This window comes from Dasypus novemcinctus, chromosome 12, assembly GCF_030445035.2.
Source record: "Dasypus novemcinctus isolate mDasNov1 chromosome 12, mDasNov1.1.hap2, whole genome shotgun sequence".
Classification (NCBI taxonomy): domain Eukaryota; kingdom Metazoa; phylum Chordata; class Mammalia; order Cingulata; family Dasypodidae; genus Dasypus; species Dasypus novemcinctus.
Window position 1 is genome coordinate 80,312,998 of NC_080684.1, and position 21,980 is coordinate 80,334,977.

General features: G+C 47.5%; 1 protein-coding gene across 2 annotated transcripts in view; it reads left to right on the top strand.

Annotated features, from left to right (window-relative positions):
- ELK3 (ETS transcription factor ELK3) overlaps positions 1 to 21,980 on the top strand; it is a 77,996-nt gene that overhangs the window by 38,949 nt on the left and 17,067 nt on the right. For both annotated transcript variants that reach the window (XM_004464127.5, XM_004464129.5), the window contains exon 3: positions 17,848 to 18,642. In XM_004464127.5, coding sequence (XP_004464184.2) covers positions 17,848 to 18,642 — 795 coding nt within the window. The remainder of the gene's footprint in view (positions 1 to 17,847; positions 18,643 to 21,980) is intronic.

Here is a 21,980-nt window from a genome sequence, read left to right on the forward strand (position 1 = left end):
TGCTGAGGATTACGACGCTGAAGGACCCTTCAGAAGCAGAGCCATGGGCCCAAACTGGAATTCTGTATTCCAGTGTTGATGATGATGATTACCCCAAGGGCGGGCAGAGAGAAAAGACGAGCCCCCAGCATTCGTCGGCGAGGTTAAAAACTGCTGGTGGGTTTCTCTGAGCCACGAAGCTGGCTGGAATGTGAGGTGGTGGTCCTGGTGGGCTGGGCGGTCCCGTCGGGAGCCCCATGGCCTGCCCCTGAGACCCTGGAGCCCTTCACATTTGCTAACGGCACTTCCTTTAAAAAGCCAGACACGTTCTCCTCTGCTCGTGAGCCTCCCCAGCTCCTCTCGGCCCCGGGAAAGACTCAGACCCCCTTCGCCATCTGGCCCCAACCTGTCTCCTGTGCCTCCCCGTCCCCATCCTCGCCGGCGTTGACGCAGACCTCATTGTTCCCTGGACGCCCTGTCCTGTTCGGCTGGGCCCGCGGCGCCTCTCTGCCTGGCCCCCTCCAGGCCGTCCTTCAACTCATCTTCAGCTTCACCTTGTCCTGCTAACCACTGACGGCGTCCTCGCCCAGGGGACGTGTTTCTCCTGCTGTCATTGCCGGGAGCTCCTCCTCCTCACCAGTCCCAGTATCTCTGAAGTCCCCGGAGCGCGGTGGTGCAGAGTAAATGGGGAACGAATGAGTAAGAAACTGACAAACACGCTTCTACACAGACTAGCAGGAAGCCCGCCATCTTGGGGCATCAGCTCTGGAAAGGGCCGGAGAAACCATCTTGTCCCGTCCCACCCCCTCCTTTGGCGGGTGAGAAAACCGAGGCCCCAAGAGGTGAGGTGACTTTGCAAGTAAATTGATGGCAGAACCAGGACGATGCACCCCCTTTTGCTCCTGACACCCCCACAGCACCTGCCACCTGCTGGAGGTGCCCCTGGACGTGGGAGGGTCAATGGGAGCCCCTCCCCCACCTGGCGGGGAAACTGGGGGAAGATTTGCATTGGGGGAATTGTTTTGTCTTTTATTTTAGTAATAAAAATTACCCTTGAGTGTTTAAAGAGAGCCAGGAGGGAGGCAGGGCCCCCCAGTGCAGTGATTTGCAGCAGCAAGCCAGGAAGGGAGGTGGAATCAACGCTGCTCAAGTCCCATGGGAGGCTAGGCCAGTCTGCCAGGCCAGCAAGACAGGTCTTCTCTCTGACAGCGCCCCCCTGATACCGCAGTTACTCAAGGCGGCACGTGTGAGGAGCCCTCTGATTCCAGGCCATCCAAATTTGGCAAGAGAATTTACAATGCAGTTTATCGGTGCCAGAGAATAAAGAGATCGCAACACTAACCCCAAGAAAACCCCCTGGGAGTTGGTTGAGTTGGCCAATTTGGAGGCAGAGTAAGAGCTGTTGACTGACAGCATGTTACTCTTCGAAGTTTGAAATGGAGTGTGCGTGGGTGTGTATGTTGAGTGTGCGTGCTCCAAACCTCAGCTTTGGACAGAGGGCTTCACCCAACCCCAGGCCTGGGACAGCAGGCAACAGCAGGAAGGGCAGGCTGCTGTTTGTGGAGAGCGCTTTGTTCCCGTTGCCTTCCTGCCCTGAGTGGAGATGGCTTCACCCAGGGGAAGGGCGTGGGACAAGTGGCAGGCTGCCCCAGTTAGAACCAGCTCAGGGGGAGGGTCCAAGTTGGTTCTCCAGAGAAACAGAACCAACGGGATATATGTACAGGCATACCTGGTTTTATTGTGCTCTCTTTATTGTGCTTTGCAGGTAGTTTGTTTTGACTAATTGAAGATTTGTGGCAACTCTGCATTGAGCAAATCTATCAATGTTATTTTTCCAGCACTGGGTGCTTGCTTCATGTCTCTGTGTCACATTTTGGTACCTCTCACAGTATTTCAGACTTTTTCATTATTATTATCTCTGTTACAGTGATCTGGGGTCAGTGATCTTTGGTATTACTCGTGCAATGGTTTTGGGGCACCAGGAACTGCACCCTTATAAGATGATGGACTTAATCAATAAAAGTTGTGTGTGTTCTGACAGCTTCACTGACCAACTATGTTCCATCTCGCTTCCTCTCCTCAGGCTTCCCATTTCCCGAGACACAATAGTATTGAAAATTAGGCCAATTGGTAACCCTACAATGGCCTCTAAGTATTCAAGTGAAAGAAAGAATCACTCGTTTCTCATTTTAAATCAAAAGCTACAAGTGATGAAGCTTAGTGAGGAAGGCATGTCAAAAGTGAAGGCACGGTGAAAGCTTGTGCCAAGCAGTTAGCCAAGTTGTGAATGCAAAGAAGTTCTTGAAGGAAATTAAAAGTGATACTTCAGTGAATGCATGAATGATAAGAAAGTGAAGCAGCTTTATTGCTGATATGGAGAAAGTTTTAGGCTGGAAAGAAGATCAAACCAGCCACAACATTCCTTTAAGTCAAAGCCTAATCCAGAACAAGGCCCTAACACACTTCAGTTCTGTAAAGGCTGAAAGAGGTGTTGAGGCTGCAGAGGAGTAGTCTGAAGCCAGCAGAAGTTGGCTCATGAAGTTGAAGGAAAGGAGCCATCTCCATAACATCAAAGTGCAAGTTGAATCAGCAAGTGCCGATGCAGAAGCTGCAGCGAGTTATCCAGAAGATCTAGCTAAGATCATTGATGAAGGTGGCTACAGTAAACCACAGATTTTCAATATAGATGAAACAGCCTTCTATTGGAAGAAGATGCCATCTGGGATTTTCATAGGTAGAGAGGAGAAGTCCGTGCCTGGCTTCAAAACTTTAAAGGACAGGGTGAATCTCTAGTTAGGGACTAATGCAGCTGATGAGTTTCAATTGAAGCCTGTGCCCATTTACCATTCCCACAAGCCTAGGGCCCTTAAGAATTATGTTAAATCTACTTTGCCTGTGCTCTATAAATGGAACAACAAAGCCTGGATGAAAGCACATCTGTTTACAGCATGGATTACTGAATATTTTAAGCCTACTGCTGAGACCTGCTGCTCAGAAAAAAAGATTTCTTTCAAAATATTACTGCTCATTGACAGTACACTTGGCTGATGAAGACACTGCACCCAAGAGCTCTGATGGAGATATACATTGAGATTTATGTTGTTATCATGCCTGCTAACGCAACATCCATTCTGGAGCCCATGGATCAGGAAGTCATTTAGACTTTCAAGTCTTATTATTTAATTATTAATAAGGCTATAGCTGCCATAGATGGATCTGGGCAAAGTCAAATGAAAACCTTCTGAAAAGGATTCACCACTCCAGATGCCATTAAGAACATTTGTGATTCATGGGAGGAGGTCAAAATACCAACATTAGCAGGAGTTTGGAAGAAATTGATTTGAATCCTCATGGATGACTTTGAGTGGAGGCGATAACTGCTGATGTGGTAGAAATAGCAAGAGAACTAGAACTGGAAGTGGAGCATGAAGATGTGACTGAATTGCTGCAATCTCATGATAAAACGTGAGCAGATGAGAACTTGCTCCTTTCTGGATGAGCAAAGAAAGTGGTTTCTTGAGATGGAATCTACTCCTGATGAAGAGGCTGTGAACATTGTTGAAACATCAACACAGGTGTTAGAGTATTATGTCAGCTTTGTTGATAAAGCAGCAGTAAGGTTTGAGAGGACTGACTCCAATTTTGAAAGAAGTCCTTCTGTGGGTAAAATGCTATCAAACAGTATAACATGCTACAGAAAAATGTTTTGTGGAAGGAAGAGTCAGTTGATGTGGCACACTTCATTGTTGTCAGCCACCCCAACTTTGAGCATCTGCCACCGTGATGGGTTAGCAGCCTTCAACATCGAGGCTCTCCACCAGCAAAAATGATGACCACTTGCTGAAGGCTCAGATGATGGTTAGCATTTTTTAGCAATAAAGTATTTTTAAATTAAGATATGTACATTGTCTTTTTAGACATGATGCTGTTGCACACATAATAAATTACAGTGTAGTATCAACATAACTTTTACAAGGACTGGGAAACCCAAAAAATCGTGTGAGTCACTGTATTGCGATATTTGCTTTATTGTTGTGGTCTGGAATCAAACACACAATATCTCTTGAGTATGCGTGTATATATATTAAGGGATTTATTTTAAGGAATTGGCTTATATGATTGTGGGAGCTCATAAGTCTATAGGGCAGGCTGGCAGTAAGGAACTCTGGCAAGATTTGATGGTGCAGTGTTGAGTCTCTGAAATCTGTGGGAGAGACTGGCGGGCTGGAAGCTCAGACGAGTTGATGCTGTAGTCTTTAGGCAGAATTCCTTCTTTCTTGGGAAAACTCAGGTTTTTGCTCTTAAAGTTTCAGCTGACAGGATGAGACCTGCCCACATTGTCCAGGATAATCTCCAGTCAGCTGGTATTAGATGCTAACCCCATCTGCAAAAAACCCCCACAGCAATATCTAGACTAGATGTTGTCTAGCCAAGCCAAGCCAAGTGGACACATAAAATAAACCATCATGGGAAGCAGACTTGGCCTAGTGGTTAAGGCGTCCGTCTACCACATGGGAGGTCCGTGGTTCAAATCCTGGGCCTCCTTGACCCATGTGGAGCTGGCCCATGCGCGCAAGGAGTGCCGCGCCATGCAGGGGTGTCCCCCGCGTAGGGGAGCCCCACGCACAAGGAGTGTGCCCCGTAAGGAGAGCCGCCCAGTGTGAAAGAAAGTGCAGCCTGCCCAGGAATGGTTCCACACACACGGAGAGCTGACATAGCAAGATGATGCAACAAAAAGAAACACAGATTCCTGTGCTGCTGACAACTACAGAAGCAGACAAAAGAAGACGACGTAGCAAATAGACACAGAGAACAGACAACTGGGGCGGGGAGGGGAGAGGGAAGAGAAAGAAAGAAATAAATCTTTAAAAAACAATAACAACAACATTAAAATGAACCATCACAGGCCCTTCCCTAACTGCTTCCTTAGGGTGGCAGGTGTGAGGTGAAGCTGCCCCAAACCATTTTGCCGCAGACGCAGCACGGCCAGCCAACTGCGCAGCGCCCCCTCCAGCTCAGATGGCAGAGCGTGGGCCGGGGTCTGCCACTGACCATCCGAGCAAGGACGCCTCAAGGACAAAGGCCAATGCGCTTCTCTTTCTGTTCCTCATAGCCAAGCACGGAGCCTTCCATAGGAAAGTGTCTCTTAAATAGTTGTTGGAAGAACGTCTGTATTGAAGGGAAGGGTTTTGACTTTTTAAAAAATGTTTTATTTTGAAATACTTTCCAACTTACAGGACAGTTGCAAACTCCCCCACCAGATACCCACATCCACCTATTTTAACATTTTTGAGCATGACTCTTACAGTGATGACTTGTTCTGACTTTGGAGAGAGGACAGTTCAGGTTTTGTGTCAGGAAAGAGTGAGTCAGGCCGTGGTCGGGAAGGGAACCCAAAACAAGGCGCTGAAGAGAGGGTGTTGTCCGGAAGCCGGTGGCCTGGGGACTGGCCTCTGCTGCTTTACCAGCTGCGTGAACGCAGCACTCGGGGCCCAGGGAGCTTGTGTACCAAATGGGGGTCGGGGCCCTCCCTGCCTCACAGTGTTGTGCGGCTTCCACGAGACAAGGCGAAAGCCCTCCGGAAAGTGGGAAAGGGAGGTACCCCTGTAAGGGATTTCTGTGACTCTGAAGGCAGAATACAATGAAAAGACAGTGGGATGTAATGAGCCTTCGATACAATTAGATCATCGCTTGTCAAGCCAAATACCTCTGCGTGAGAGGGCATGTTTGAGGAGCCCCATGAATGGGTCTACACATAGATCCTTTAGGAAAAAACAGCCCTGTGAGGACTTTTTATTCTCAAGCTGAGGCCTGGAGAAGTCGAGTCACTTTCCTAAGGTCACAGTGAGTAGGGAGGCTGGGATCGGAACCTAGGCCTGCCCACGCCGGAGCTCCGCCCACTCTAGCACCCGGCCCTCGCTGCTCCGAGGGGCCTGACCAGGCCGTGGCTCGTGGCCCGTGGCCTGTGGCTCGTGGCTCGTGGCTCCCGGCTCCCAGCTTCCTGCTGTCTTCCCGTCACCCTCGTCTCTTGGAGGCATCGTGACCTAGAGGCGGGCTTTGCCAACACCGCGTTACCCGGAGCCTCCTGCCAGGGCATTCGGCCCCTCTACCCTGTGGGGGCAGAGGCAGTTCTATTTCTAGTTAAAGGAGAACCTGAGGGAAAGGGGGTGTCTTCCTCACAAGGATCTAGCGAGGACCGTGCTTCCACAGAAGTGAAGCTGGATTTCCCAGGCACTCTGCGCTTAACCCCCCAATCATTCTGGAATGCAGAGCCCCTTGGTCCCGATGGATTAATTTTAGGAGCAGCCTCTGGGCCGCCTGCAGCTGCTTTTCTGGGAGAGGGTGTGGTGTAGAACAGACAAGGCCTCGGCTTGGACTTTAAACAGATTGGGTTCAAACCTCAGCTCCACCTGTGTGATCTTGGGCTACGCTTGGGGTAAACTTTTAAAACTTATTTCTCTTAAAAAAAAAAAACAGGCTTAATACATTTAGTAGATGCATATAGTTAAATTTGAAAGTACAGATAAGCAAAAAATCCAAAATCACTGGTAATTCTACCACTAAGTTTTATTATATTAATACATCTTTCAGAATTGTTTCTTCTTTCTCCTTTTATTTAAATATATAATTGTTGTGTTAAAAGAATGGAATCTTTTCACGCATGCTACTCTTCTTTTCACCTAATATATCTTTAAAGACATGGGAGGATTGTTTGACTCTCTCAATGTTTTACCCACCCCTCTATGGTCAAAACTTGGGAAGACCCTCACTGTCCAACCAACAGCCTCAACTTCTTCCTCTTTATTTATTTATTATTTATTTATTTCTCTCCCCTTCTCCCCGCCACCCCGAGTTGTCTGCTCCCTCTGTCCATGCGCTGTGTGTTCTGTGTTCGCTTGTATTCTTGTCAGCGGCACCAGGAATCTGTGTCTCTTTTTGTTGCACCATCTTGCTGCAGCTCTCCGTGTGTGCGGCACTACTCCTGGACAGGCTGCACTTTTCTCGCATGGGGTGGCTCTCCTGATGGGGCGCACTCCTTGCGTGTGGGGCACCCCTCTGAGGGGGACACCCCTGCATGGCATAGCACTCCTTGTGCGCATCAGCACTGCGCATGGGCCAGCTCACCACATGGGTCATGAGGCCTGGGGTTTGAACCCCGGACCTCCCATGTGGTAGGCGGGCGCTCTATCCATTGGGCCACATCCACTTCCCTTCTTCCTCTTTAAAACAGGGAGAGCAGGGGGTAGCCAGGGTTCTTGCTCCTTCCCTCTGCCCTGCCTCCCCACACATCCCTTCCACTTAGGCTATCAGCGATGATGATATGAAGATGCCAGGGTAAGTCTCCCGTCCAGGGTGTCAGCTTAGGACCTGAGCTATAGCTCCTGGCTCCCCTGCCCCAGGCGTCTTGGTGACAGACCCTCAGAGCTGGCAGGAGCCCTGGGCAGAGCAGGCGCTGTGCAGCGGGGCTGCACCCTCCCCGGCCGGGCTGTGTGTTTCCTGCTCTGAGCGGCATCTGAGCGGCGCCTGAGAACTGTGGAGATCCGCGGGTGTCTGGTTAGCGTCTCCCCCACCTCGGAGGGCCTGGCGTCCCTGTTCAGGCTGCCATGGCAATCGAAGCAGAAGGCGGGGAGTGCACGATGGTTCACATCTGCCGCTCCCTGCCCGCCCCTGCGCTAATTAGATTGTATGGGGTTTTCTTCACAGTAGACGTGAGCTTTGCATCTATTTCTTATCTGAATTGACTAAATAAAACATCGTGTTTCCCCTGCGCAGTTGAGATACATAAACCAGATGTAATTCTGTCTGCTGTACAGCTGAACATGTTACCCAAAACCTTGCAGATCCTTTTAAAAGGTTGAATTTGTGACTTTGTCGTTGGGGTTGACAGAGCGTAGTTTTTTTTGTTGTTGTTGTTTTCTGTTGTTTTTACTTAATGGGTTGTACAAATAATGATGATCATTTTAATAGCCAGCATGTATTATCATGTGTGGATGTGTTGGGCCTTCTGCTGTAATCTTTATATGGATTTCATGAAGTGGGCAGTTGTTGTAGGTTTGTTCCCATTTTATAGATGAGGATACTGAGGTACCTGGCTAGTAGAGGGATGGGGCTGGCATTTGAACTCAGGCAGTGACTCCGAACCCCAACTTTAAACCCTGGTGGTAGCCTTTCTGCTAGGACGAAGTGGTTATTTATTGACAAAATACTCTCTACTTTGTCTTCCTTGCCCACCTCTGTGGCCAGGGGAAGAAAAAGCCTGGGCTATCTGTTAGGAAGCATCTTCCACACAACGTTTCCTTCTTTTTGGGTGAGCTGTTGACATCTCTCGGTTTTGAGAACAGGAAGGGAAGTTGTAAAATCAGAGAGCAGGGGTCCTGGAGCTCTAGGGAGCCCCCTAATAGTGGAGAACCAAGGGGGCCAGAGCCATAACTGGGAAACCCATCACAGGTCTGGCTCTTCCCAGAGCTGGGATGGGGAGGGAAGGAATGGTGAAAAATGGGAGATCTGATAACAAGTCCAAACATATGAAAGCTGCACAATGAGTTAGATCAAAATCAGGTGATGGACCAGAGTAGCCATATGCAGCAAATACTTGCTGAGCAAATAACTGATGGGTAATTGAAATTATTAAACCCTCACTGGAGCTTTCAGTTTAAAATTGCCAACACAAAAGCACATACAAGTTTTATGTATGGGATGCATACACTGGGGAAGGACCAGCCTGGGGGTTGGCCACAGAGGATCTGCCTCCTTCACTGAGGGTAAGCCCCTGGCTTCATGCCTAGGTAGTCTTCCCTACAGTTAGAGTCTTTCATTCAACAAATAATTAGTTCATTTATTTTATTAATAATATTCTTTAAAAAAATCAGAATTTAAGAAGGCAAATTCAATTCAATAAGCATCTCTTTACCCAGCACTGCACTGTATATAATTATCTTTTTGTAAAAGACCACAGTACTTAAAAGAAATATTTCTAATTTATCCACTATTTGGAATTTCTCGCACACGGGTTCTACTACTTCCTCTTCCAAGGGAGGAGCTGGTAAAGTTGACTGTGTGTACATATTTAAATATATCCACTGTTTTAGTTTGCCAAAGTCTGTTAATAGAAAGTATCGGAAGTGGGTTGGCTTTCATAAAGGGGATTTATTTGGGGTAAAAGCTTACAGTTTCGAGGCTCCATCCGAATCAAGGCACCATCTGAGATGCTTTCTTACCAAAGTCAGCTGCCATGTGGTAAATCAAGATGGCCGCCGATCCCTGTGAGGACTCTGCCTTCCCCTCTGGCATCTACCTGGAGCTTCTGGAGCTCAGCTGTGGGCAGCCAGGCACAGGGCTTGGCTCCTCAGCCGTGGGCTGTTCCCTGGGCTCAGCCCCTCAGGGGCGCCTTTCTGTCCTCTGTGTTCTGTTGGTTCCAGACTCCCGGCCTCTCTCAGCCTCTTGGGGTTTCTGTGCTTCCCTATGGTCCTTGCTCTCACATCGCAGGATCAGATATGGCAGTTTCCTTTTCCTGAGTGGTTCTCTGTGTCTCTGGTTACATCATACCCAGACAGAGGGTGGAGTCTCTATCTGAGTCACACCTTACTGCTGTGGTCCACCGAAAGTGTCTCACACCCACAGGAATGGATTGGTTCAAAAACATAATCTTTCTTTTTTGGGGATACATAAAAGAACTTCAAGCAGTCACACTCATGGACACACCTTTATTAAGTCTGTAACCTGTGGGGGCAGCATAGAGCACCGAGGGAAATGGAAGTACCACCTGCTCTCTTGGCGTTTTCTGTCCCGTTAGGTGAAAGAACTGAGGGATACTGTCCTGGGGTCACTTGGTGGGCAGCAGTGGCTGATGGGTTGGGAAGGGCTTCTGTATACAAGTCTGCATGTTGTCATCTCCAAAAAGGCTGCTTGCCCTTTAGGCTCCTGTGTTCTGAAGGTACCGACTTCATTGTGGTGATAGTGGGATTAATTTTGATACCTGACCTTCCACTTTCGCCTAGAACTGCCACCTGGGATATATTTAGATGGATGTTGCTTCCTGCCCCCAGAAGTCTCTCCCATCCTTGCGCCCTGTGGCCTCACACAGATTGCCAGGTGATGTTTGATATACAAAAATGTTATTTTGTATATTTAATAATTGAAAATATAAACAATAATTGAAAAATGAAAATACAGTTGAATAAAAACATACATTTCTCAATTAAATGTACTGGATACATACAAAATTTTTTTTGAATCATAAAATTTGTTGCACAATACATTTGGTTCATAGTAACACAATCATACGGTATTTTGTCATTTTGTGTCTGGCTTGCTTCGCTCAACATAATGTCCTCCAGGTTCATCCATGTCATATGCTTTACAACTTCATTTCTTCTTACAGCTGCATAGTATTCTGTATTAGTCAGCTAAAGGGGTGCTGATGCAAAGTACTAGAAATCTGTTGGCTTTTATAAAGGGTATTTATTTGGGGTAGAAGCTGACAGTTATCAGGCCATAAAGCATAAGTTACTTCCTCACCTAAGTCTGTTGCCACGTGTTGGAGCAAGATGGCTGCCGACATCTGCAGGGATTCAGGCTTCCTCTTCCTCTAAAGACTCCATGGTCCCAGCTTCTTCCAATGTCAGCTGTAGGCTGGGGTAAGTCTAGTCTCTCTCCCAGGGCTCATTCCTCTCTGGGCTTAGCTGCTCTGTTCTCTCCACAAGGTCAGCTGTAGACTATCAGGCTCTCTCTTCCCGGGGCCTCTGCCGTGTCTATGGAGCCTTCTCTCTTCCTCTGTGTTCTTCTCCTGTGTGTTTACTTCCTTGGGCTCCAGCATCCAAAACTCCCACTAACTCCTCTGCCGTGTCGTTTTCTCTGTGAGTCCCCACCCACCGAGGGCACCCTATTGACGTGGCCCAATCAAAGCCTTAATCATAGTTTAATCAAGTGAAAGTGAAACTTCTGAATCCAATACAATCTAATATGCCCAGAGGAACAGACCAGTTTACAAACATAATCCAGTATCTGTTTTTGGAAATTGTAAATAATACCAAACTGCTACATAATTCCATCATGTGAATACACCACAGTTTATCCGTTCATCAGTTGATGGACACCTGGGTTGTTCCCGACTTTTGGCAATTGTGAATAATGCTGCTGTGAACATAGGTGTGCACCCCTTTTTGAAAAAACACATTTAATGGCAAATTGCAAAGAAGCTGGTCCAGGGTATGGCAAGGCAAGCAGAGCGTATCAAGGGTGCATCTGTCTCTCTCAAACCTCTCTGGAAAATCACTTAGCTCAGCCAGACACACAAGCATTTGTCAGGCTGCCCGGTAACTGGAAGCAACAAATGCTCATGAGCTGGAGATTGAAGGGGTGAAAACTAGACTTTGCCAAATGGCCTCGTCACCGTTCATAATAAGAGCCCCTCCCCAAGCACTCTTGTGTACAGGGCTGTGTGAGGTGGCCCAAGTCCTCACCCACCCCCCATCGTGGCCAGGAGCTCGGGAGGCAGACCAGCTTGTGACCAGCATGCCTTCAACTCCCTTAAATGGGGATGATCATCAGGAGCTGATGGTTATCAAGTTCCTAGTACAGAGCATGACGCATAATATGTGCTCAGCAAATCCTACCAATTATTATTCCCTCACACTGAGTCTTCCCTGCACACCCCTCACAGGGGCAAATTCTTGGAAGGAAACTTCTCTTCAGAGACCACAGAAAAGTCCTAAAATGCCTGTGCCGTCACTGTGCTCCCAGGGTCTGTCCTGGAAGCTCAGCAAGAAGGGGCTTTCAGCTCGACTGCGTTCCTAATTCTCCAGGCATGGTATCCTGGAAGGGGGAGGCCCTTCCAAAACCTGGGCTGCATTGCCTTGACCTTCATCTACCAGGCCCTACCCTCTTACCACCCAGTTCCACTGGAAGCCTTTAGCCCTTGCAGACATTTCGAATTGCCTTGGTAGCTGGATCTAATCCGTCTTTCCCAAGACTGCTGCCTTCTCCTTTTTTTTTTCATTATCTTCTTTTTTAAAAAAAGATGCATAGATCACACAAAATATTACATTAAAAAATTTAAGAGGTTCCCATATACCCCACTCCCACGCCCCTCACACTCCTTCCACATTGACAACTTCTTTCATTAGTGTGGTACATTCATTCCATTTGATGAGTACATTTTGCAGCACTGCTACACCGCATGAATTATAGTTTACATTGTAGTTTACACTCTCTCCCAGTCCATTCAATGGGTTATGGCAGGATGTATAATGTCCTGCATCTGTCCCTGCAATATCATTGAGGACAACTCCAAGTCCCGAAAATGCCCCAATATCACACCTCCTCTTCCCTCTCCCTGCCCTCAGCAGTTCCGTGGCCACTGTCTCCACGACAGTGCCTCCTCCTTTTGGTGAGCTCATTAAATTGTCTCCATCCCAGTCACTGTGCTGTGTCATGTTTCCTTTAAAAAGTGTCCAGCGACTCTGCCTGCAGTGGCAGCAGCTACTCAAGGTGACTGCTTGCTCTGGCTGAGTTCAGTGCCCATCCTGTGGGCACCACTTTTGTATGCAGAGTAGGGTTTAGCATGTTATGGCAGTCACCATCCAACTGTAAAAGTTCTCACAACCTTCCATTTAAACGTGTAAAATACTTAGGATTTCTCACGTGCTTTTTCCCAACAGCTTTATTGCGATATCATTTGCATACCATACACTTTAGCCATTGAAAGTGTGTAATTTTATGGCTTTGAGCATATGCACAGAGTTGTGCATCCATCATCACAAAGTTAATTTTAGAACATTATCGTCCCTCCCAAAAAAGAAACCTACCCCACTCCCAGCCCTAGGAAATCACAAATCTACTTTCTGTGTCTATGGCTATCCCTATTCTGGACGTTTATATAAGTGGAACCAGACAATAAGTGATATTTTGTATTCGTCTTCTTTGTTTTAGCATAATGCTTTCAGGGTTCATTTTTTTTTTTTTTTTTTAAATTTTTTTATTTTTTATTGACTTTGTAATAATATTACATTAAAAATATATATGTGAGGTCCCATTCAACCCCCCCCCCCCCCCCCCAACAACACTCGTTCCCATCATCATGACACATCCATTGGATTTGGTAAGTACATCTTTGGGCACCTCTGCACCTCATATACATTGGTTCACATCATGGCCCATACTCTCCTCTATTCCATCAAGTGGGCCCTGTGAGGATTTACAATGTCCGGTGATTACCTCTGAAGCACCATCCAGGGCAGCTCCATGTCCCGAAGACGCCTCCACCTCTCATCTCTTCCTGCCTTTCCCCATACCCTTTGTCCATTATGTCCACTTTTCCCAATCCAATGCCACCTCTTCTATGTGGACATTGGATTGGTTGTGTCCATTGCACCTCTATGTCAAGAGGAGGCTCAGATTCCACCTGGATGCTGGATGCAGTCCTCCCATTTTCAGTTGTAATCACTCTAGGCTCCATGGTGTGGTGGTTGTCCTTCTTCAACTCCATCTTAGCTGAGTGTGGTAAGTCCAATAAATCAGATTGTAGGTGCTGGAGTCTGTTGAGGCTCAGGATCTGGCTATCACATTGTCAGTCCAGAGATTCAAATCCCCTAAATATATCTTAAACCCCAACATTAACTGCACCTCCAGCACATTAGCATGAAAGTCTTATGAAGGGAGATCCCATCTGAGTCCAGATTCATCACACATAAACACCATTTCCAAAGAGGGGCCATCTGCCCTGGTAGTTAACCCCATCGGCCATGACCATAACTCCCATGGGTCTCTTTAGCCCTCAAAGGAACCAATATCTGGGGGTTGTATCTGCTTTATCTGTCTCTCTGACTCTGCTCAGTTGTGCATGAGGGCAAACCTTCTGCCAGCCTCCAGACTCTTTTTTAGAAACTCGTAGCCATATAAACTCATTTCTCCTTTCCATTTCCCCCTTACTTTAGGTCAAACAGCATTTTAAAGTCATGGTATTTTATGTAGACATGGATATTCTGCTGATCCGCATTGAACCTTCCGTATAAGGTCATTTTCCAGTTGCATCATCAGTTGGTAGTTGATAGTGGTCCCTCGTTGCCAGGGAGGCTCATCCCCGGGTGTCATGTCCCGCGCTGGGGGGAAGGCATTGCATTTACATGCTGAGTTTGGCTTCGAGACTGGCCACATTTGAGTAACATGAAGGCTGACAGAAGGAAATTCCCAGGCACAAAGTTGCTCTAGGCCTTGTTCTTATTTTGGGTTTATCAGCTCACAAGCATAGTCATTAGCATCTGGGGCTCACTGTTGAACCCTCACTCCCTCCCGGTCCCCACCACTGTACCTGGGAGACTGTCGCTGCTCCCCTAGGGACCACGACAGAGCACCACTGACCAGGAACCCAGTACCCCCCCTACTGTGGTTTTTAATTGTTGCCACTATGAGTATATCCAAACATTACCATGCACTCAGGGTTCATTTTTATAGCAGTATAGATCAGTGCTTAATTTCTTTTTATTGCCAAATAATGTTCCATTGTATGGATATGCCACATTTTATTTACTCGTTCATCAGCTGATGATGGGTAGGTTATTCCTCATGTTCTCTCTCTTTTTTTTTTAAAAGATACACAGATCACACAAAATGTTACATTAAGAACTATGAAAGGTTTTCATATATTTGACTCCCGATCCCCACCTCACTACTCCCACATCAATAACCTTTTTCATCAGTGTGGCACATTCATTACATTGGATGAGTACATCTTGGAGCACTGCTACACAGCATGGATTATAGTTTGCATTGTAGTTTACACTCTTCCCCAGTCCATTCAGTGGGTTATGGCAGGATATAGAATGTCCTGCATCTGTCCCTGCCATATCACTCAGGACACACATGAAGGCCCAGCACTCTTATCTGAGATTGCCTTTCAGTCCCCCACCATTGTTTGAAGAATCCCAGATTCCTTCTTGGTTTACTCATGAGGGTAACCCCTGCTCAAACATACTCTAAATAGCAAGAACAAAACTAAAAGTTGTTTTGTTGTTGTTGTCACAGTTGGGTTTTTGAAAACTTACTAGAAGAAATGATTCTGATCATACAGGTTCCTTTTTTTCTCTTCTGTGGAATACTTAGGTTCTAAAAACTCACTCCATTTAGATGAGCTTTCCCAAACTGACTGAGGATAAAATTAAGTTTTCCCCTAGGGAGAAAATATTATGAGCTAAAAGCAAAAACACCTGAAAATTTTAGAAGAGGCAGCATTAACACACCAGGCGAGCAGCTTTCTTTTTTATAGGGACTCCGTGAGTCAGGTGGGTTCAGCAACAACTTTAATTTTTTCCTGCTGGGAGTTCAGTTTTCCAAGCATGCTCTCCCCAGGCCTGATGCTTACCAGCAGAGGCTCTGCCAGGAAGGGCCAGATGGCACTTTTTTTTTTTTTCAATTGTGGTTAATATATACCATAAAATATCTCATAAAATTTGCCACCTTAACCATTTTAAAGTGTACAATTCACTGGTATAATTACATAGACAATGCTGTGCTATCATCACCACTTTCCATTACCCAAACTTGGCCATCTCCCCAAACAGAAACTCTTGACCCTTTCAGCAGCCCTTGGTAACCTTTATCTACTTTCTGTCTCTATGGATTTATTTATTCTTGATATTTCCTATGAGGGAGTCATATACTATTTGTCCTTTTGCGCCTGGCTTCTTTCATTTAGCATTTGTGTTCATGGTTCATCCACATCGTAGCAGGTATCAGAACCTCATTCCTTTCTATGGCTGACAAGTGTCCAGCCTGTGCAGTGGAATAAACAGAACCTTTTCTTTATCCATTCATCTGTCCATAGACACTTGGGTTGTTTCCGCCCTTGGGCTATTGAATAATGCTGCCCTGAATATTGGTGTACCAGTGCCTGAGTCCCTGCTTTCAGTTCTTTTGGGGTATATTTCTAGGAGTGGGAGATTGCCAGGCCACATGGTAATTCTCTGTTTAACTTTTCAACTGCCAGCCTCTATTTCCCAGTGGAGCTTTGAAATTTCACAAATTTCTCTGCAACTTTGGAAGTGGTTTTCAGTTTTGCCGGCCCGGATGCGAGAATGAGGTCAGATGGAGGGAGGGGGCTTCAGTTAACCTGCAGACCAGTGCTCCTGGGCAGCTGGGCAGGGGAACCGCTCAGCTCTGAAACTTCTGGGCCCTGAGCCCCCATTCCTGCAGCGGGTCGAGCCTCCCGTGTGCCCCCGGTCCCGCGGCGGGGCGAGCCTCCCGTGTGCCCCCAGTCCTGCGGCCGGGCGAGCCTCCCGTGTACCCCCAGTCCTGAGGCGGGGTGAGCCTCCTGTGTTCCGGCACTGACCAGGGATTCCCTGGGAGTCTCGTGCTGAATGGGAACTTTGTGTGTCCAGACCTTAGATGCCTGCCCCGAGGAATTCCTCCTTGACAATCTCAGTGACGTGGTCAGCGTGTCCCTTCCAATGGCTAGATATTAATACAGTCACTTCTAGGGGTCGATGATTCATTTGGGGGCATGGGGGGAAGCAAATCAGAAAGGCTGTAATCAATCAGGAGGGCAGGCAAGAGCATAATATATGTATGAGCCCCAAACTATGATCACAAAAAGGAACGTCAAATTTTGAGTAAATGTTTTCTCTACTTGGGGGTTCTTTGATTCTCTCCCCCCAGATTTGGGTGGACACGTGAAAAGGCTTAGGCTTTGGAAGAGATGACGTCTTGGTGGTTCTTGGGCAGATTACTCCCTGTCTCAGAAACTGGTTCATGTCCCAAGGATGCTGCCACCCACCCCACAAGAGGCTAGCTGAGGATTCTGAGATGGCTTCCTTGGAACACCGGGCACAGAAGAGGTGCTCCAAAATGCTCTTTCTAAAGCTCTTTTCCCTGAATTGATTTTTTTTTTTTTACCCCCAAGCTTTAAGGAGGAATAGGTTATAAGGAAACGTTCTGAGACCTTTCCTGCAGGATTGTGTTTGAGGGAGACCATCTCTGTCTCAGTGAAACACAGGGCGAGCCCAGCAAGCATTTGCTAGATATTTGCTAATGTGTCAATTTAACACAAGAGCAGGAGAGCCTTTAAGGTAAAGCCTCTTCTTTCCAAGGGGTGCGAAAACATTAGCAATAATTCTTGTTTTCCATTCACATCTGAATGTTTGAGGAGGAGAACCATAAACCAAAGAGCCAGAAAGAGATACTACCAACTTAAAGTACTGCATTCATGCTGTAAATATCCAAGTAGGCATTTTTTCCCCCCTCCGGTGGCTTTCTTGGCGGAAAGTTAAAAAGGGAAAGAAATGGCAACATGATTTAAGAAACGTTTGTGGTGTTTGGTGATAATGACTTACATTTCTGTAATGATTTCCAGCTCACAGAATGCTTTCACAGTATTATTTCATTGAATTCTCACAACTCCCAGAGGTAGGTAAAACAATACCGTATTATGGTTAAGGAAATGCTGCCTCTACCACTTACTACCACGCGGTAAGGCTGTCTGGGTTATTTAAGTGCCCTAAGCTTATTTTTCCTAATTAAAATGGGAATAATAGGACCTTCCTCTTGGGATTGATATAGAGATTCTATGGGATAATGTATGAATAATACATAGTAATAGCAGCTGTTAATTCTGTTACTTTAATAATCCTCACTTTACAGATGTGGGCACTGAAAATGACAGGTTGCCGGAGAGCGCGCTGCTGCTCCTTGGCAGAACCGGAACACACATCCAGTTTTTTGGTCTCTACCTTTATCCCTCTTTCCACTGGGTGTTAGCAAAGAGGTGTCAATCAGGAAGCCTCTGGAGCTTCTGCTGGCAGAGCCCGCCTTTAGGATGACGCTCTCAGTTTCTCCGGTGCATTAATATTTGAAAACCGTCTACTTTTGTGTTCGCAGAACATCATCAAGAAGGTGATTGGGCAGAAGTTTGTGTACAAGTTTGTCTCTTTCCCAGAGATCCTGAAAATGGATCCTCACGCGGTGGAGATCAGCCGGGAGAGCCTTTTGCTGCAGGACAGTGACTGTAAGGCGCCCCCCGAGGGCCGCGAGGCGCACAGACACGGCCTGTCCGCTCTCAAAAGCACCAGCCGCAACGAGTACATCCACTCGGGCCTCTACTCGTCCTTCACCATCAACTCCCTGCAGAACCCACCCGACGCTTTCAAGGCGATTAAGACGGAGAAGCTGGACGAGCAGCCCGAGGGCAGCCCTCCCGTGGAAGAGGTCACGACCGTCATCCGGTTCGTGACCAACAAAACCGACAAGCACGTCACCAGGCCCGTGGTGTCCCTGCCGTCCACGTCCGAGGCCGCGGCGGCATCTGCCTTCCTGGCCTCCTCCGTCTCCGCCAAGATCTCCTCCTTAATGTTGCCCAACGCTGCCAGCATCTCGTCCGCTTCGCCCTCCTCCTCTCGGTCCCCTTCCCTGTCCCCCAACTCGCCACTGCCCTCTGAACACAGAAGCCTCTTCCTGGAGGCCGGCTGCCAGGACTCAGATTCCCTGGAGCCGCTGAACCTGTCATCAGGCTCCAAGACCAAGTCTCCGTCTCTACCCCCAAAGGCCAAAAAACCCAAAGGCTTGGAAATCTCCGCGCCCCCACTGGTGCTCTCGGGCACCGATATCGGCTCCATCGCCCTCAACAGCCCAGCCCTGCCGTCGGGATCCCTCACCCCAGCCTTCTTCACCGCACAGGTAAGCGCTGACCCCACCGGAAGGGAGAAGGGGCTCTCAAGGCAGCTTCCTTCTGTCCGTCACAGGACAACCCCCAGACCCCAAACCACTGTGTCACTGTGAAGGGCAATTGCTTTGCCTCCACACGGGAAAATTGTGTGTGGGTTACCGTGAGAGGCCGGGTGGGTTTCTAGCTTTTAGTGGCCTCGAGTGACCATAAGATGGAATGTGCTCATTGGCTGAATAATTATCTCCTAGGAAAGGTGGAGCAGGCCAGTTTACATTTCAGAAGACATTTGGGCTTTATGAAATATTTTTGGCAGATTCCTCTCTGGGGACACTTAATAAACAGCCATTTGTTTTCTGTTAGCAAGAATGTAGGTGTTTGCTGATACTGCCGTTGAAGGCATCATCCTGGGGCTGTGGTGGTTCTGTAGGTCTTGAATAAGAAATGTGAGGGTCATTCCAAACAGTGAGGAAGAGGTCCTTTGCATCTCGGAGAAAACCCAGATCCTCACCACGTGGGAGAGGGAAGCAAACACAGAGGAAGAAAGTTCTCATTGTTATTTACCCCAATGAGAAAGTGGCCTTTTCCTTTAAGTAAAATACACAGATAAGTATTCTCGTCCAGATGGCTATTGCAGGACAAACATAAAGTAGGTGCCAGTAAACTGTATTTTTGCTTCCCCTTGAAAACGTGGATGCGATTTAGTGGCAGGGGCTGAGAGCATTGGTTTTGGGGTTACAGATCTGGATTCAATTCCTGGCTATACCACTTAGCAGAAGCAGTAGTGACTGTGGGCAATTGCTTGCTGAGCCCGTTTGCACATGTGCAAAGTGGATTTTTGTAAGGATTAAATGCGATAATGGCCATGGCAAATGAACTACCAGTAGGTACTGTTATCATGTGTGGCACCAATGTGGGGGTGTGCTTTAAGCAGGTAGGGACTCTCTTCATCCCTGCCTCTGTAGCCATCATCATCATCGTCCTTGTCATCATCATATATTGAGCTCTTCATTTGTGTCAGGCACTAGTCTAAGCAATTGCCTGTGTTTTAGTTTCCTGGACTGCTCAAGCAAATACCATGCAATGGGGTTGCTTAAACAATGGGAATTTATTAGCTCACAGTTTTGAGGTTAAGAGAAATTCCAGGGAAGCAGATGTGGCTCAAGTGATAAGGCCTCTGCCTACCATATGCGAGGATCGGGCTTCGATCCCTGGGGCCCCCTGGTAAAAAAGAAGAGAAAGTATGCCTATGCGGCAAGCCAGTGCCCACGTGGTGAGCTGAGTGCCTGCACGGTGAGCCAGGTGCCTGCGCAGCGAGCTAAAGGCCCACAGGGTGAGCCGAGTACCTCTGCGGCAATCTGAGTGCCCATGTGGGTGCCCATGCGGCGAGCTGAGTGCCCACGCAGTGAGCTGAGTGCCCACGCAGTGAGCCAAGTGCCCACATGGTGAGCCGAGTACCTGACTCATAAGCCTGACACTGGTAAGCCAGTGCCCACACAGCGAACCAGTGCCCACATGGTGAGCCGAGTGCCTGTGCAGCAAGCCGAGAGCCCACCTGGTGAGCCAGTGCCAGTGTAAGTGAGTCATGCAGCAAGATGATGATGCAACAAAAAGAGAGATCAAGGGGAGAGTCAAGGTGAAGCGCAGCAGAGACCAGGAACTGAGGTGGTACAAGTGACAGGGAACTCTCTCCGCATTGGAAGTCTGGATGATCGAATCCCTGTGAATCCTAGAGGAGAAAAACGAGACAAGAAGACAAAAAGAGAAATAGATACAGATCACACAGTGAATGGACACAGACAGCAAAAACAGAAGGGTGGGGGTGGGGGAGTGGAAGAAAAATGTATTAAAAAAAAGAGAGAGAGAGAAAATCCACATCAAGGGGTCATCAGGGTAATGCTTTCTTCCCGAAGGCTGGCATTCTGGGGTTGGCTGCTGGTGAAATTTAGTCCTTAGCTTGTCACATGACAAGGCACATGGCACAGGGTGGCATCTCCTGGTCTCTTTCTCTTCCAGATTCCATTATGTTCAGCTTCTGGCTGCTCCCTCTGTGGCTTTCTCTCCCTATCTGAATCTCATTCTGCTTATGAAGAACTCAAGTCATGGGATTAAGACCCATCTTGATTGGGTTGGGCCATACCTTAACTGAAGTAACCTCATCAAAAGGTCCTAATTCCTTGGGTTCATAACCTCAGGAATGGATTCAGTTTAAGAACATGTTTTTCTGGGGTACATACAGCTCTAAACCACCTCAACATGCATTGCCTTATTTATTTTTCATAGCGGCCCTGTAAAGTAGATACTATTATTATCCCACTTGCCAGCTGAGGAAAATGAGGCTCAGAAGTAGTCATTTGCCCTAAGTTGCACAGCCAAGGTGGTAGAAATAAATTTGAATCCAATTAGTCTGCCTCCAGAGTCCTTGCTCTTAGGTAAAAGTCAAGACTGCCCTTTGCATTCCCCTGGGAAAGTGCCCTGGTGACCCTAATTGTGAGGGCAGTTCAGGGTTCCTGGAGAATTAGGTCTGCAAAGCAACCACATGCAGCTCTTTGCCATTTTTCTTCCTATGGTGTCCCCAGGTTGATCAGGGTCCAAGGATTTTGTGACAGCTTGGGAGCTAGTGGCCACATCCATGCCGCCACCAAGAAGAGGGCTGAGAGCTCAGTTACAGGTCAGCTGAGCATATGTGCTCTTGAGTCGGCACTTTCTAGCAAAGCAAACTGTCATCAACTAAGGACTGCCAAGTAAAATGGCTCTGAAATGATGGGTCCTGAAAAACGGTGGGTCCTGAAGTAGCTCAAAGAGTAACCTGAGCAACTGGGCTGGGGTAGAGAGTCTCAGGAACTCCTTTCCCATCCTCTCTTGCATTTACAACCATAGAGTTTTTAAAAATCTGAAGCCAGGCCAAAGCCAACTCTGATTTCAGATCTGCTTTTTCTCTCAGCCTGTATCACCTTCTCTGGGACAGATGCTAGCTTCACAATTGTTCTGAGGAAATGGGATCAGGCTGGCTCTATGGTTTGGGACCTAGATATGAGAATTTAAGAGCGACTTCCCTCAGTGAGGCTGAGGGTTGGGGTGGCTGGAGTAGGTGAGGGGGCAGTTTGACATGAGATAAGGATAGAGGGCCAAGAAAAACGAATTGATGCAAAGCTCAAGCCCGGGAGAAGGAACATTCTAGAATGGCTTAAAACCAAGGAGGGGAAAGCATAAGAAAGCCAGGATGCTTGCATAGAGAACCTGTGCCTTAGGCAGGTGAGAGAAAACTGTCCTTAGCCAAGTTGAGGCAGGCCTGAAGTTTGGGTTAATATCAGGAAGTTCAAGAAATGTGCCTAGGCTTCCCACAGGGCGG